At 49.3% G+C, this 15,738-nt stretch overlaps 5 protein-coding genes across 5 annotated transcripts; 4 read left to right on the top strand and 1 right to left on the bottom strand.

The window, feature by feature from the left end:
• Positions 1-1,642: 1,642 nt before the first annotated feature.
• LCP9604111_135 (putative MFS transporter) lies at positions 1,643-4,036 on the top strand (the record flags this gene model as incomplete). Its single annotated transcript, XM_039068450.1, has 3 exons — positions 1,643-1,847; positions 1,919-3,784; positions 3,849-4,036. 3 exons carry the CDS (start codon positions 1,643-1,645, stop codon positions 4,034-4,036), a joined length of 2,259 nt encoding a protein of 752 aa, XP_038932683.1.
• Positions 4,037-4,868: 832 nt separating this feature from the next.
• Positions 4,869-6,785, top strand: LCP9604111_134 (putative MFS transporter; the record flags this gene model as incomplete). Its single annotated transcript, XM_039068449.1, has 7 exons — positions 4,869-5,090; positions 5,150-5,261; positions 5,320-5,582; positions 5,634-5,976; positions 6,034-6,096; positions 6,156-6,360; positions 6,434-6,785. The coding sequence occupies 7 exons, from the start codon at positions 4,869-4,871 to the stop codon at positions 6,783-6,785; spliced, it is 1,560 nt and encodes a 519-aa protein (XP_038932682.1).
• Positions 6,786-7,836: 1,051 nt separating this feature from the next.
• LCP9604111_133 (uncharacterized protein) lies at positions 7,837-11,786 on the top strand (the record flags this gene model as incomplete). The annotated part of the gene is made up of 3 exons (XM_039068448.1): positions 7,837-8,304; positions 8,407-9,776; positions 9,848-11,786. 3 exons carry the CDS (start codon positions 7,837-7,839, stop codon positions 11,784-11,786), a joined length of 3,777 nt encoding a protein of 1,258 aa, XP_038932681.1.
• Positions 11,787-12,782: 996 nt separating this feature from the next.
• On the top strand, positions 12,783-13,596 carry LCP9604111_132 (uncharacterized protein; the record flags this gene model as incomplete). The annotated part of the gene is made up of 4 exons (XM_039068447.1): positions 12,783-12,903; positions 12,951-13,019; positions 13,132-13,266; positions 13,316-13,596. 4 exons carry the CDS (start codon positions 12,783-12,785, stop codon positions 13,594-13,596), a joined length of 606 nt encoding a protein of 201 aa, XP_038932680.1.
• Positions 13,597-14,276: 680 nt separating this feature from the next.
• fluG (uncharacterized protein) lies at positions 14,277-15,696 on the bottom strand (the record flags this gene model as incomplete). The annotated part of the gene is made up of 4 exons (XM_039068446.1): positions 14,277-14,305; positions 14,364-14,379; positions 14,466-14,531; positions 14,596-15,696. The coding sequence occupies 4 exons, from the start codon at positions 15,694-15,696 to the stop codon at positions 14,277-14,279; spliced, it is 1,212 nt and encodes a 403-aa protein (XP_038932679.1).
• Between the last annotated feature and the right edge of the window lie 42 nt (positions 15,697-15,738).

The following is a 15,738-nucleotide window of genomic DNA, read 5'->3' as shown; positions in this document are numbered from 1 at the left end:
CTTAATGGTCTGCTATGTATTTATGTAGTATGCTATGGTCGTAATATTAGCCATTTTCCCCTACACACCTGTATAGGAACCCTAGAACAGCAACATAGTATCAAGTCAAAGGACTATACTAGCCGTTGCAGGCCTTAAGGTGAAAAAGCCTATGTGTAAATGCCTGAAATAGGTTAGACAAGAGAAATTTTTAGGGATGGAAAACAAGGGTTTCTGTCAGAGAGAACCATGCCATCACGTTGGTACAACCTCATACGCCGTCTCTTTCCCTTATTACTAGCAAATCCCAAGCTTGATGAGAATGCCACAGCAGAGAAGACAAGGGACTGGAGTATGTACTTCCCGGGGATTTGCCAGATTCCTCCTACTTCAGATGGAGGGGCGGACAATGCCATCAAATGATAACTAGAAAGTCTTGTCTTATATTAGCAAGTTGCTTAATCCGCCCACAGCATATAGCAAATGGCAATCAATAATCAAAGCACCCTAAAACGAATCTGTCGATCCCAGCCGATCCTTCGTGGACTCACATCAGGTGGCATCCCTAGAAGTAGTAATAACCGTTGACGCAACTGGCGTGTTGTATCTTCCTCTTCCAAACATGATGTAGTACAAGGTTGCCCATGGTCTGACCCATGACGCCATGCTAGCTCGAGCACCGACGAACAGAGACACTGACATCCAACGGTATGACAAGTTCATCAAAGCTGGGGCTCCTTTCCCCCGCAATTGGCCTGCACAATGACGACAGCCAACATCTCCCGGCGGTCAGCTGAGACAATTTTGGGGTATTGAAAACATGATTTGAGTGACTGACACTTGAACTCGTCGAAAGATATGTTTATGGATAGGCAGATCACGCGAAGTAAAACTCTCGCGACAAGCGCCGGATTTGAGTGGCTTGGCATATACCAGGAATGGCCGGGCGCATTCGGCGATTGGGAATATTCGAGCCTAGTGCAATTAACCCTCGCTGTATGGAGTAGATTGTCGACAGATATGTGAGTGTAGCGTATTGTTTTCTCGACGTTATCTCGTGCAATGCGTAGCCCAAAGATCCACCTGTCAACGCGGATTGTTGACCCACGAGGTGCATTATCAACGACATATTGTGGGGAGCTTAGCCTTGCCCGAAAATGGTGTGCTTATCTGCCCCGTCATTCTCGGACAATTCCAGCAGTTCTGTCCACGGACAGGGATGTGTAGAATGCAGATATGCAAGAAGATCTCTGATAAGATCAAAATGATAGTACCTCAAGGCGACTTGATTTAACCTTGGCGGCTGTGCGACAGTCACGGTACTCAGCGAGTACCTTCAGACGCTCTCACCGCCTCCCCCCACTGCCTCTTTGGGATCGTCGCTTGTCTTCTTTTTGTGTTTCCACCATTTTAGCTTATCGCATGGAGCCCGAATGGCCCTAGGACACTATATATCACCCCCCGCCACTTATAGATTTTTCTTTCCCTACTACCTCGCCCCTCGTCTTTCTCACTCCATCAAACTATGCCTTTGAGTGGTGTTCATTTACTGCCTCTTGCGTTGATCCAGAAGCGTTGATCGCTTTCGCAAGACTCGGCGACATACTTCACATATTTTTGTAGGGACTATCTCGAATCCTTATTCCTAGTTCTCGAACAGAATATGGCCTCACCGACAGAAGACCGTTCTTCTACAATGGAGGAGAACACGGCGGTGGACCCCGTCCAGCAGCAGCCAGCTGCTTCGCGCTGGAGACGACTCTTTGGAGGAAAGACCAAAGAAGATTTCGAGCGTAGCGAGAATCAGACTTATCGCGCCAAATCAACACTGGGAATCCTAAGTGATCGAGAGACAGACGAAGTTCCTGGTGAGTAGGGAGTCCTGTCACAGAGAGATGATATTGTGGAACGGGTCTGACAACTGGCTGGCATGATTTAGGAACGGTACTTCTCTTATCCTCAAATCGCAATGAACCCTTGGGAATGAGGCATCAACCGCACCGGACATCGACATCTTCTATAGCCTCGTCCTATCCGCCCTCGCGGTCTAATTCTCGAACGCGGTCGACGGTTCCAACCCAGAAGAAAACAGCGGACGGACAATTTGTGCTTGATCCCCAACCAGATGACTCTGCAAATGACCCTTTGAACTGGCCTGTATGGCAAAGAGATACCGCGTTGGTCTCGCTGGGCTTCTATTGCCTGATGGGAGGCGGCATGACCCCTATCTTGGCGGCTGGGTTCAACGAGGTTGCAGCCACGTACGATACCAGTACACAGAAGGTTGCTTTCACCACCGGGCTGTATATGTTAGGGCTGGGCCTGGGGTCTGTTGTGATGTCGCCCACGGCTATTCTATACGGGAAACGACCGGTTTACCTCCTGGGAGCCATCCTGTTTGTGATCTCGGCAATTTGGTGCGCAGCGTCACCGAACTATGCAAGTCTCGTGGTTGCTCGTGTTTTCCAAGGATTTGCCGTGAGCCCAGTTGAGTGTCTCCCATCTGCCACAATTGCAGAGATCTACTTCTTACACGAAAGAGCCTATCGAGTGGGGATATACACGCTCTTGCTACTAGGCGGAAAGAACCTGATCCCTCTCGTGAGTGCCGCCATCATCGAAAGCCTAAGCTGGCGCTGGGTATTTTGGATTGTCGCCATGGTTGCAGGCATGTGTTTAGTCTTGCTCTTTTTCTTCGTGCCCGAAACATTTTGGGATCGTACACCCCGCCCGCGTGTGCACAAACACAAGGGCTCGCGTGGCCTTGGTCAGAGTGTCTCCGACCTCGTTTCCCACGGCTTCCGAGGGCGGCACCCGTATGTCCAACCCCAGGACGAGTCCGCCGAACAGGACCATTCAGATCCAGCATTGGCACCGAAGAAGTCCAAACATGCGCATTTTGGATTCGCGGATGACCACCTAGAAGGCGGAGGCCAGGCAGTCGAGACTGAAAAGTCCGATTCTGTTTGCGAGGCCGGTAATGCTACCAATGGTGACCAAATCAACATTCAACCGCCGACCCCGGCTAATGAGAAAGGCGATGACTTCCTCCAACCACCACCTCACGCCCTTTTGCCTAGCGCACACCCAGATGATCTGGAGACAGCTGACCTAGAGGCAGCTCGACCAGTCACCGTAGGTCGAGGTGCCGCATCACCTGCGAGGACCGAGTCACTAGAGCCTACCGGGCCACCGCTGCCTGCAACCCTACAATACACAAACCGATTGCGTGAAGGTCCGAAGATTCCATACTCCCGATTACTTAGAGTCTGGAATGGACGAATCGCTCACGACAGCTGGTACCGAGTTGCCGCGCGACCATTCATCCTATTCGCCTATCCAGCCGTGCTGTGGTCAACAGTGGTATACTCACTATCGGTCGGGTGGCTGATCGTACTTTCGGAGTCAGTTGCACACATATTCGAGAGCAAAGATCAGTACAACTTCACCCCGTTGCAGACAGGCCTGATCTACATATCGCCGTTTATCGGCGGTCTCCTTGGAACTGGAGTGGCGGGCAAAGTATCCGACATTATCGCCCGGTTCATGACCAGGCGCAATGGGGGCATCTACGAGCCTGAATTCCGTCTTGTCATGACAATTCCTATCGCGTTGTCTACTGTCATCGGCCTGATGGCTTTTGGGTGGAGTGCTGAGATCGGTGACTCTTGGATTGTCCCGACTATCTTCTTTGGTTTGATCTCGTTTGGTTGCTGTCTAGGCAGCACGACCGCTATCACTTTTTGTGTAGATAGCTATCGCCAGTATGCCGGCGAGGCGCTAGTGACACTTAACTTTAGCAAGAGTATGTTGAACTATCCTTCATTTTTTGTTAGGTCTGTCTGGTCTAACACTTTTTTCTCTTGCAGATGTTCTCCACGGCCTTATTTTCTCCCTTTTTATCGTGGATTGGCTCGATTCCGATGGTTCACGCACCGTGTTCCTGTCTATTGGTGGTATCCAGCTTTTCTTCATGCTCATGTCCATTCCTATGTACATCTACGGCAAACGAGCTCGCATGTGGACTGTGCGCAAGCGGCTCATGGAACGGTTTTGATTTTCTCGTTGAATATTTGTGGAATTTTGTATTGGATTCTTTTCTTTTTCTCTATGACTGCATACATCTCTAGACTAGAGGCCCACTGCCGGGGTTGTTCTAGAAGCCTATTGATATGCCACATCTGGAGGCTGTTCAATTGAAATTTCCAATATCTCAGTCTTTACGCAAATTATAGCAGTCGACAAAGGTGATGACGGGACCAGCTCGCATCACCCTCGTATATTGTACCTCGGACAGTTCAAGAGACCCGACGAAGACAGACATATCTGGTGAGAGCGCACGAAATAATAATCTGAATCTGCCCAGCGTAACCCGTTTAAAGATTCCAAGCGGGTCTAAACTTGAGCAAAATACAACGGCATTTGCAAGCTGACGACAGCCCGGAGAAGCCGAGAAAAGCCTTGCACCCCAGGGTCCCACTGCGGGCATGCACAGGGCTTTCCTAAAGCCGTTGAAGAGACTTAAAAAAATGTTAAATTCACCGACGTTGCTCCGAACTGGAGTATATGCGCAGCGCTAGGCTCTTTTCGGGACAAGGCCCCGATCTCAACCATCTTATCTGATGTGCCAAGCGCCTAGGGGACGTTCTTCTTTGCCCTTTTACGTACGTTCGAGCTGATCTGCACCAATATCAGCTCACCGTAGGCTGTAGCACGGACTGGCAGGGCTCCGCTTTGTCTTGAACATTTGCCAGTCTCAGATATCCTTAAATAGTACGGAGTACATAATGGCATGAATGTCTTTTTTTAAGTTTGCGTGAAAGTACTTTATTTCCCTTGACAACCCAAGCTAGAAGCTTGCTATATAATTCCAGCATCGAGTTGTGATAATGGGAGTCGATACTTCGGACTCGAAGTCGGTCGACGTGGTGTCGGCGCCTGTCCGTGAAGACATCCGCAGCGTACCGGAGGAACCGGGCGATGACTCTGATGGAAAGAAGCCACCGCCGCTTGCAGCAAAGTTGTGTGCGGTCGCGCTGATATCGTGCATTAGCTTTGGCTCGCATTGGAGTTCTGGCGTAACGGGTGCTATGAAGAGCACGATCAAAAAGGTACAGAATGCTATGGAAACGTCCATTTGCACGATTCACTGACGGGTTTTGTCTGGCAGCAAATGAACATAGACAATGTTCAATTTTCGCTTTTGGAAGCCAGCGAGAATTTCATGGCAACGGTCCTGCTTTTGATAAGTGGTGTGGTCACCGACCGAGTCGGTGGAGCTGGTATGTTGTCGAGTCTGTCAAATCAGCGAAGAATATCCTGACAAGTCCTTTCGAATAGAGATGATCGTTTATGGAAATATCGTCTATACCATCGGTTCCATCCTCGTCGCTGCCGCCGCGACCGTGCGCTCTTTCAACTTCATGATCGGTGGCCGAGTCATTCTCGCACTCGGCGATATCGCCACACAAATCGCTCAATATAAGATGTTCTCGTCTTGGTTCCCCCCTAGCAATGGATTTGCATCCACTCTAGGATTTGAGCTCGCAGTTGGCAAGATAGGCGGGTTTATTGGCACGTCAACGGCCAACATCATTGCAAAAGTGATTGCTCTTTTCCGATTAACTTGGTAAGAAAATGCTGACAAGGTATAGAAAACTGGAAACTTCGCGTGGGTTTTTTGGACCTCGGTGTTCATGAATCTGTTCACGAATGCGGCCAGCGCAGCGTTCTGGTTCTTCAACCAGTATTGTAATCGCCATTACAAGGGACGACGCGATGGAGCTACCAAGGAGCAACTGACAGAGAAGAACAAAAAGTTTGAATTCAAAAAGATGTTCGAGCTCCCATGGATGTTCTGGGCTGTCATGTCTTTCTCTGTGTTTCAAACGAGTGCTGCGACAGTCTTCAGCCAAAATGCTACCGAGCTGGCCGAGAAACGATTCAATGTTGGTTCCATCAAGGCCGGGTGGTATAGTTCTCTTTCGCAGTACGCAGGTATGATATTGGTGGAATGCGTGCTCATTATAGCTGGATATAGCTGACATTAACCAGGCTTCTTCCTCGTTCCCTGCTTGGGCGTGTTCATTGATGTTCTAGGCAACCGGGCGTCCGTCTGTGAGTTATATCTCCAAGATCACAAAGATCAGATAAAAGTCCAACGCTGACCAATTTAGTGTTTACCTGCGGTCTTGGTATGCTATTGAGTATGGTTCTCATCAATTTTGCAACATCGCAGGCAGGAACAGGGGCCGCGTTCGGCATCTACGCCATTGCCGTATCCTTCGGACCAACGTCGGTCATCGATAGCATTCGCACCACGCTGTGGCACCAATCGGTTTTTGGATCCGCGTATGCTTTGAAGGTCACCATGAATAATGCGTAAGCTTGATCCAACATCCCTGCATCAAAAAAAGTGGTTCGAGGCACAAATTGACGTTGGAAATCGTAATAGTATGAGCATCATAATTCGGATCATCACGGGAGCTTTGCAGGACGCAGATGACGATTCATACCGCCGAGTGGTGCAGGTCTACCTAGTTCTTGCTGCCGGTGCTATGGTTGTCGGTGCAGCTATCCTTGTTGGCTCGTTTGTGACTGATAACTTGGCGCCGTTACAGTGGACTCGGCACAAACGTTTGACATCGGGTGCGGCTATCATCGAGCGGATTCGAGAACGCAACTTGGTAACCCAGCGCCGGCGCACCCGGACCGTCTCCATAATTTGCTTCAGTGCTCTGATTTTGTTGACAATCGGGTCGTGGGTGGCGTATATCTGGGGTGCAGTGACCGGTCATAATTCATAGGCGGATTAAGTTTGGAGGGGTTGTCGAATACAAGATTGTGAGCCTTTGATCATCTTAGGTGTTCAGGCCCATGACGGAAGAGACGATCGCTTTCCTCAGATACATAGTGAATAATAAATCTGCTTCAAGAATTTGCCACTGTCGTCATAGGGCTTGCGACGCTAATTTCAGCCCGTGTCAGATCATGGCATTGGCATGTATGTGGAAGCCTTGGTCGACAGTATCGAGACTGTGGACATAACATGCTACGCCATGGAAGCATGAAGCAAGGAGTAACCAGTTGCAACTAGCGACTTCTACTAGAACGATCGTGAAGATTCATTGGCCCACTTGGCTTGGATCGGAATACCCTGGCAAATCATGTGATCTGAGGCCGTCAGCCAATGATATGCAGCCTCAACACGCCACAGGACCACGCCACAGCCATTGAAACCTACTCCTGTCCACATCTTGTCCACATCCGTACTGCCCAATGGCCGGTCTACTCCATCGTGCTCCAGTCAATATGCTGATCCAGCGACAGTTGCGCCATCTTGGTGCGACGATCTCAAGTTGCCGGTCAATTCCAAGACGAGTCCCAAGAGAGAGGCGACGAAACGGTGGAGCAGGTGTACCCCATACAATAACTCCCAATGTGTACCGATCGCTCGTTCCCACTAATCATGTTCTGTACATTTATCCGATCACTGGACTTTGCCAATGCCCGTCCTTATTGTACCTTGATTGATGGGTCCCTGGCTGTGCATGCCGAATTTTCCACCCAGTCTTCCCTGGCCTATCTGCGCTTCACCTGACTTACTGTTCTATTGTGGGGAGCCGTATCTAAATCAAGAAATCCCACTTTCCTCCCAATTCTCAGATAATCTCTTACTAATATAGTTACACTCATCCCTCCAACAATTTCCTACCTGTTTAGTCACTTCCTTTGTACAATTCGACTTCTCTCGACCCTCACCACCCTGCCTCGATTGTCACCGGCGTGATCCAATCTCGACTTGGAGTCCGAGGATGCAGCACTGTATCCTCAGTCTTCTAACGCTAGCGGCAAACTATGACTGTTCCTAAAGCACGCCATGGTGGCCTACACAATGCAGATCGCAGGGCGAGGGAGCTATACCGTTACTACCAGCCTAGTTCCCAAGCTGAGGTGGTTCCATCTTGGCTTCCGGTGAATGATGGATTCCCTTTTTCTTCACTTTCAGGAAGTACAATCACTCCACCGATCTCCGAAGGCTCAATACCTTCACACAGCAGTGCAACTTTCCGACCAGCGACCGCAGTTGGCACAGAAGCTCTCATTCTAGGTACCTCGAATAGTACCATGACATCGTTTGCGCAGCTAGCGGCATTGCGCCTGAACGTGGAGCGGGTGTTTATAACTGTATTGGATCGTGATAAGCAACACATCATTGCCGAAGCAACAAAATCTCTCAATTTGAACGATCCGACAATTCACGACGACAATGACAATGTCTGGTTGGGGGCACCCGACACCCGCAAGACATGGAGTTTGTGCAAGGTAAGTTTTGCTCATTCTACGAGCTGGCTGCCCCGGAGCCATTGTCGAGCTCTACCGCATTGTTAATTCCTATAACTTCCCGATTTTGACGCCATTCGACAGGACACTGTTTCATTACCCCCCAATGACCGCGAGAATGCAAACTATCAATTTCTAGTCGTGAATGATATGGCCGAAAACGAGCGCTACAAACACCTTTCCTTCGTCGAAAACGGCCCCAACTTCCGCTTTTTCGCCGGAACTCCCTTGACAACCGAGAAGAATATCAATTTGGGTTGTTTTTTCGTGCTGGACACAAAACCCCGAGATGGATTGACACCGCTGGAGAAGGATACACTGGGATCTTTATCGATGGTTGTGATGGACTATTTGAAGATTTGCAGACAGGCTTCTGAAGGACGCCGGGCCGCCCGCCTTTCCCGCGGGCTCAGCTATTTCGTTGAAGGAAGCTCTAGTTTCGTGGATAATATCGACCCGTCGCGTACCAACAGTATCGGCCCTTCGTCAGCAACTCCGGCATCTTCTTACAATCGAATGAGTGGCTCTGGTGGCTCTCGTGGAAATGCCTCAGAAAACGCATCGCAAGCGCCCTCCAATAGTCCACCGAACGATCGATCACTCAGCACCGACGCGCGTTCCTTCAGCTCTGTCTCGTCCGATTCGAAATTGGGTAACAGTTCGAAATTGGACAACGGTTCAAAAGTAGAGTCGGGTACAGTAGAGAGCTCTCTGCCAGAATGGCTGACAAGCAGCAGCCGAAATAAACTACCACCAGATGATTCACAAGGCAACTCTTGGTGTTTCCGCAGAGCAGCCAACTTACTTCGCGAGAGTCTTGACCTGGGTAGCGACGGTGGGGTCATTTTTCTAGAAGCCAACAATAGCCCTTTGATGGATACCGAAATGGGTAGTGATTGTTCCGACACAGGCGGACCTGCCTCTGTACTGTCAGCATCAACAAACGAAGAACCGTTTGCTCCCCAAGCAGGGTCAATGGCCACATGCCCTGCCGCCAACTTAGACCGATCTTTCCTGCAATTGTTGCTTCGACGCTATCCCAAAGGAAAGCTGTGGTCCTTTCACCGCGATGGGCTCCTCTCGACCTCAGATGATGACGACCAAGAATCCGAAGACAAGGCCCTTCGTGGCACCAGTACCACCAGCCGGTCCCCACCTAGTGCTACACAGCTCTCAAAGGCCACGCGAAAGCGACGGAAAGCTGCGGAAAACTCGGTACTCAATCAGTATTTCCCACATGCCGCGCAAATTATATTCGTGCCTTTGTGGAATGCTGTTTCTTCGCAGTGGTTCGGAGGGTGTTTCTGCTGGAGCACAATTGAGACCCAGGTGTTCACCAACTCAGTTGAGCTCAGTTCAGTGCTTGGGTTTTCATCGTCTATCATGGCTGAATATAGCCGCATTGAATCCCTCATCGCAGATCGCCAGAAAGGTGATTTCATTGGGAGTATTTCGTAAGTTTTCTTAGTCTCTAGGAGATAATCGACATGTCCGACCGCAGTTACTAATTACTATCCTTCACCAGGCATGAACTCCGTAGTCCCCTACATGGAATCTTGGCCGCTGCCGAATTTTTGAACAGCACCCATCTCAATGAATTCCAGAACTCATTGCTTGAAACTGTCAATTCCTGTGGCCGGACATTACTGGATACAATGAACCAGGTACTTGACTTCAGCAAAGTGGTATCTTTGGAAAGGACCTGGCGGACAATGAGACGCAAGAAAGAGTCGCCGCTCGATTTCAAAGGATCCGACAAGTTGCCGCATCATCTGGATACGCTCGTGGCTACCGATGTGGCCATTCTTGCCGAGGAAGTCGTTGAAGGCATCTGCCTTGGCCATGTGTACGGCCAGAGCTCTACTGCCTCGGCGGACCTGCCCGTATTGATGCCACATCAAACAAAGTCGCAGAATCACCGGTCCAACGTCGAAGTTGTAATCGATGTCTCATTCCGGGATTGGGTCTACCGGACACAGCCGGGGGCTTTGCGACGCATCATTATGAATGTTTTTGGAAATGCCATGAAATACACAGACTCTGGCCGTGTTACTTTATCCTTGTCAGCATCTAGTCAATCTGAAGGACGATCTCGGCGGCAAGGCCTCGAAGACTTGGTCACGTTGACAGTAACTGACACGGGCAAAGGTATATCGGAAGAATTTTTGCGCAGCAAGCTTTACACGCCTTTTGCTCAGGAAGACGCCTTGGCTGTCGGTACTGGACTGGGACTTTCAATTGTTCGCAGTTTGGTCAAAGCTCTGAATGGAAGCATTCGAATTCGTAGCCGTCCTGGGGAGGGCACTGTTGTACATGTATCTCTACCCCTAGAGCGGCCTGTTGGCAAGGAAAGCCCGCCCGTCGAACCATCTGGTCAGCTTATCCAACAAAGAGAAACCTTGGCGCAAACTCTTCTACTACGCGAAGCATACCCTGGTAGACGAGCCTCCATCTGGGGCATCGACCCAACCGACGTGACTGCCGACTCTCACTGGTCTGAAATTGCTCGATACCTTTTAGACTGGTATGCTATACAGATCGTCGCATGGACACCGGAAGCCGATGTTGATCTTGTGCTTATGGATGAAAACGATTTACCAAACTTCCGCACCATTGCACCCACAGCCACCTTGCCTGCTCTTCTCGTCCTATGCCACAAGTCAATGGATTATACTGGTGCAAAATCCGAGTGGATGCCTCTTGCTTCCTCCGTGAATATCATCCGGCGTCCCTGTGGGCCACACAAATTAGCCCGAAGCATCATGAGGTGTTTGACCCACGGCCAATCGACATCTGCGACGCCGTCTTCCGCTCTGAAACCAATGAGTCTACCGATTAGGACGTCCTCGTTACCATCCGCACTCGATTCGCCTCTCATATCCCCTGCCGATGCCCATAGCGCCCCCGAACTGGCAGACTGTCCCGGAGTCCGCCCCATGACGATATCACCACTGCAACATCCCTCAAGAATCAGCACATTGCCCGAGGAGATTGGAGAATCCCCTCTACCAGCACCACTGATAGAGGGTGAAATCCGCCCTCGACGACTAGCCCGGGTGCTTGTGGTTGACGATAATCGCATAAACCTCAACCTGATGATGACGTTCCTCAAAAAGCGCCAGCTGACCGAGCTGGACCCAGCCGATAATGGCAAGGTGGCCGTTGAGGCAGTGGAGCGCATGCAGAGTGGTTATGATATCATCTTCATGGACATGTCGATGCCTGTCATGAATGGGTTCGAGGCTACTCGTGCTATTCGCTCTCTCGAGAGGGATATAGATGGCCGCAAGCCGGCTATCATCATTGCCTTGACCGGACTCAGCAGCTCTCGCGATGAGTCGGATGCTATGGCTTCTGGTGTGGATCTATTCCTTACAAAACCGGTATCTTTCAGAGAAGTAGCACGACTACTAGATGAGTGGGAAAGGGATGAAATGGTAACAGAACGGAAGATGGCATGTTGAACTAGCATTGTTTTGTCCATTTTGGTTCGGCGTGCGAGCTTTTTTTTTGAAATCCTCGTTTTGTTTGCTGGTTTCCATCCTTTACCCCTTTGTTTTTGCTTGCGATGATGTGTCCGATGGCCTTGGCTCTTAGGATCTCTTGTCTCGAGCATACATCTACCTCCCTACTTCTTTCTTCTTCCTCTCATCCTCTCACTCTCACATTCTCTCACTCTCACACCCTACCAAACCGCACACGAAATGTACCACTGTTTTTGGCTTTTTTTTGGCTTTTCTTTCTTTTTTGTACTCATCATAGCCCTATGATATCAATCTGTCGTTGACCTGAAGAAGTGATCGGTGTTGATTGTGTTGTTATAACATTATCAATACTATCATATCAGACAATGGACATTTTGATTTCTCCTCCTCTGTCTCTCTCTCTCCCCCCACCATATCCCACACACACACACATTCCAACAACTGCTATTGTTTGAGCTATTTATTGATTAACACTGCATTGTACCAGACCAACGCTGGATACACGGGAAGCGACGGCTGGGGTTGGTATACCTTTTATTTTTGCTTTCGCTTCTTCCACGACGCTCAAAATCGGACGACGTGCAACGATATACCCTCGCGATGGTATACGCGTGTCTTATATTTGGATTTGATCCGATGATTGAAATTTATTCGCACATAGATGTCTGTTACTTCAGGTGGCGCTGGATTGTTCTGCTGACCTTGCGATATGTATACGATTTGGGACGAGGGAAGGACGGCATGGAAAAAAAAATCACGATCACATTCCGTTCTAATGAGAAACGAGAATTCAATATACATACTGGTAACTTTTGCATGGAAAGATTCATATTTTTGTGGTACATAAACGAGCCCTCCCCCTCACATGTACGCCAACGGGGACTTGCATAAACCATCGTCATAACTCATCCTATTCCCGCGGAGTCAACTCACTTTGAACTCATTGAAAGCACTAATGTTCAAAGACACTTCAGCATGGCGTCACAAATCTACGAGACGATCCCTGCGGAGAACGTTACGGACGACATACTGATCAAAGCCACTCAGCTCTTCAACGAAAACTATGGCACATGGGGCGAGTTTTCAAGTAATCCCGGTGAGTAAGTCAAAAGCTTTCTTTCCAAAACATCTAACTTTTAGTAGGAAAGCCGGTTAAGTTAAATGTGCGAAGACTACGCGAACAATACCTACCCACAAGCTCCGACGAAAGTGGTGGGAGTTTCTACATATAGCAGGGTGATTATCGAAGGAAAACTTGTCAGACATGCATTCGGCTGCCGCTGGACTTGCAAGGGTGGGACTGTTTGCTGGATCACTCAATTAGTGGTCGATCGGCACCACCGTGGCAAAGGATTTGCGACTAGTCTTTTGCGAATACTCAGGACAGACCATGATACTATATACGGCGTGATGAGCTCACATCCAGCTGCCTGTCTAGCTGCCGTCAAAGCTTTTGATAGTAAGTCCCACACAAAAAGCTCTGGAGGCGTGATACTTATCCTGAGTAGGAACTATCGAAAAGGTAGACCTTGATTTCATTGCTAAGAACGCCAATGAAACCATGTCGACCTCCCCGGTGCCTTACATTCGAGATGCTGAGCGGTGTGGAATCATATTCGACGGCAAGGATACGACTGGGATTGTTTCGGGCGTGAATACCAAGTTCTTCGTGGACCACGAAGAGCCATTGAAGGCGCTGGCGGTGGTCGAGAAGAAGTGGGATTGGCCATTGGGCAAGCTCCCAGAGGGTTATGAATATCTTCTCATACTGCCAGCAAGTGCCTCATAACGCATAGCTTCGGAGTTTAATGTCAGATGAAACGATTCTATAACTTCCCAAGCTTCCATTTGCGTTTCCGAGAACGTCTAATGTATAGAAACCGCGTAATATGGGATGGGATGCAACACGTGAAAACGCCCCCTTCTGGTAGATTGTAGAATTTTTTCCATGCAAGGAAATTTGACCATCTTCGCAACTTATCATGTGTAATTGGGACAAACGTACAAAGGCAATGTGAGCTCGGGCGTGTCCTACATGATCCACTATGTCGATCTGGTTCAGGCTTTTTTAAATGGCTAACAACTCTTCAGCACGATCACCAGCATCACGGTAATGTCTTCGCGTAATATAAATCTCAACGGCCGAAAGCGGCAGCCGCCGCTATCTCTTGGGTTGTTGACGAGACGGTTATCTTTACACACTTTGACGTTGGGTGTGTTGCAAATTGCTAAGGTAAACATTACAACTACAATGACGTCATCGTATGAACTGGTTCAAAATTTCGTCTTAATACGGAGCAGTATAGCCTTATTCGGGGTGGATGCGAGGTTCAGTTACCTCACGAAACGTAGTTATTCCTATGCTCCGACGCTAGCAGTGCTTCCAGGTCCGTATCGCCTTCGAGAGATTCTGAGAATCTCAAAGATTGATAATCAATTTTGACAGCGGGGTTGCAATATCCAAGTACATTAGGAGAGCGTGAGAGTAGAAGCATCAACTGACGAGATAATTGTCAGGATGCATCTGGGGAATAGAAATGAAAGACATGGACATACCTTCGGGCTCTACATCCTCGCATAGTCAGCAGTTTACTCTCCAGGTGTGTATGATGGAGTCAAGTCGAGGCCGTAAAGCCGATTGGAGTTATAGAACAGAACATCTGCTGCTATCTTCATGGCATGGGACGCAGTGAAGTCGCCAGATTCAACATACTCCACGAGAACCTGCAAAACAGAAGAAAATTAGCATAGGGAAAGGTAATTAATAGGAGGCAGTCCAGGAACTAACCGTCTCAAGAGCCTGGCGGAACTGTCGATTAGCCAACCAGAACGTCTCCGGGTGAAACCGGCCACTGGTACCCCAGAGCAGACGGTTGGTGGGCGCAAGTTCCAGACTCTCTCTCAGGACTTTCACCTGCGCCTCTCGGCTAACCAAGGGAAAGACCTTCCCAAGGTCAAGATAGACATTGGGATAAGCTGATGCCAGATAACCCGCCTCGCGTGTGTAAGGATATCCAGCATGTAACAACACGATGTCCGCGTCAGCGTACTGCGCGATCAAAGGCTGCAGACATGCAGGGTTAGCTCGCAAAAGATTAATCCGATTATCTCCCAAGCCGGTATGGAACAGCAAGGGTTTCACAACACCGGCTCTCTTTTTAAAGCAGATCGCTTTTAGCGTCTGCTGGACTATCCAGTCACATATATGTTTATCATCGACTGCGAAGCCAGACCTTGTTGTGCCGGAATCGAGGATGCGAATCAATGACCCGCCCAGAGTGGTATCATCAGAGGAATACGCATCCACGTCCAATCCGGTCCGACAGCAGATTTCCGATTTAAACCCAACGATGTTGGCATCGTCCAGGGCCTCGCCGAGAGCGTCCTGGAATCGCTGTCGGAAACTGTTCCAAACTGATTCGCCGTTCTTGCGCGAGTTCGATACCTGCAGGATTGTGGCCTCAGCCATGGCTTCGATATGTACGATCCGTTTTGTCCCGGAGATGGTGAATTTATCGTGCCAGCTAGATGATGCGATGTCTTCGTCGTAGCTGAGAACATCATCGAGTAGCAGTGCGTGTGTGCCTGATAGAGATTTCCGGATTAAGTTTTCGTAGTCTTCGCTGACGTAGAGATCATGGGCAGCTTGTATGTCTTTCCAGTTTGTGCATGGGAGGTCGTACAGCTCGGAGAGCTGGGTTATGGCCCTCAGCGAGGGGAGGGCGGTGCGTGCATTTTCTAAGGCCCGACCGTCTGCTGAGGAGGCGATGGCTTCCAACGGGTAATTTTCATAGTCGGCGGCTGATTCGCGGTTCAGTAGGTTGTGGGAATGACTGTCAATAAGCGGGTGAGACTGAATCAGGCGTCGTAGCGGACTAAGGTGGTCCATGATGAGAAGAATAGTTGGTGTAGTGAAGAAAATCTGATATTG

The sequence above is a fragment of the Penicillium roqueforti genome (assembly GCF_015533775.1).
Source record: "Penicillium roqueforti strain LCP96 04111 chromosome Unknown scaffold_01, whole genome shotgun sequence".
Taxonomy (NCBI): domain Eukaryota; kingdom Fungi; phylum Ascomycota; class Eurotiomycetes; order Eurotiales; family Aspergillaceae; genus Penicillium; species Penicillium roqueforti.
Note: the sequence above shows the minus strand (reverse complement) of the source record. Positions and strands in the feature narration are given on the sequence as shown.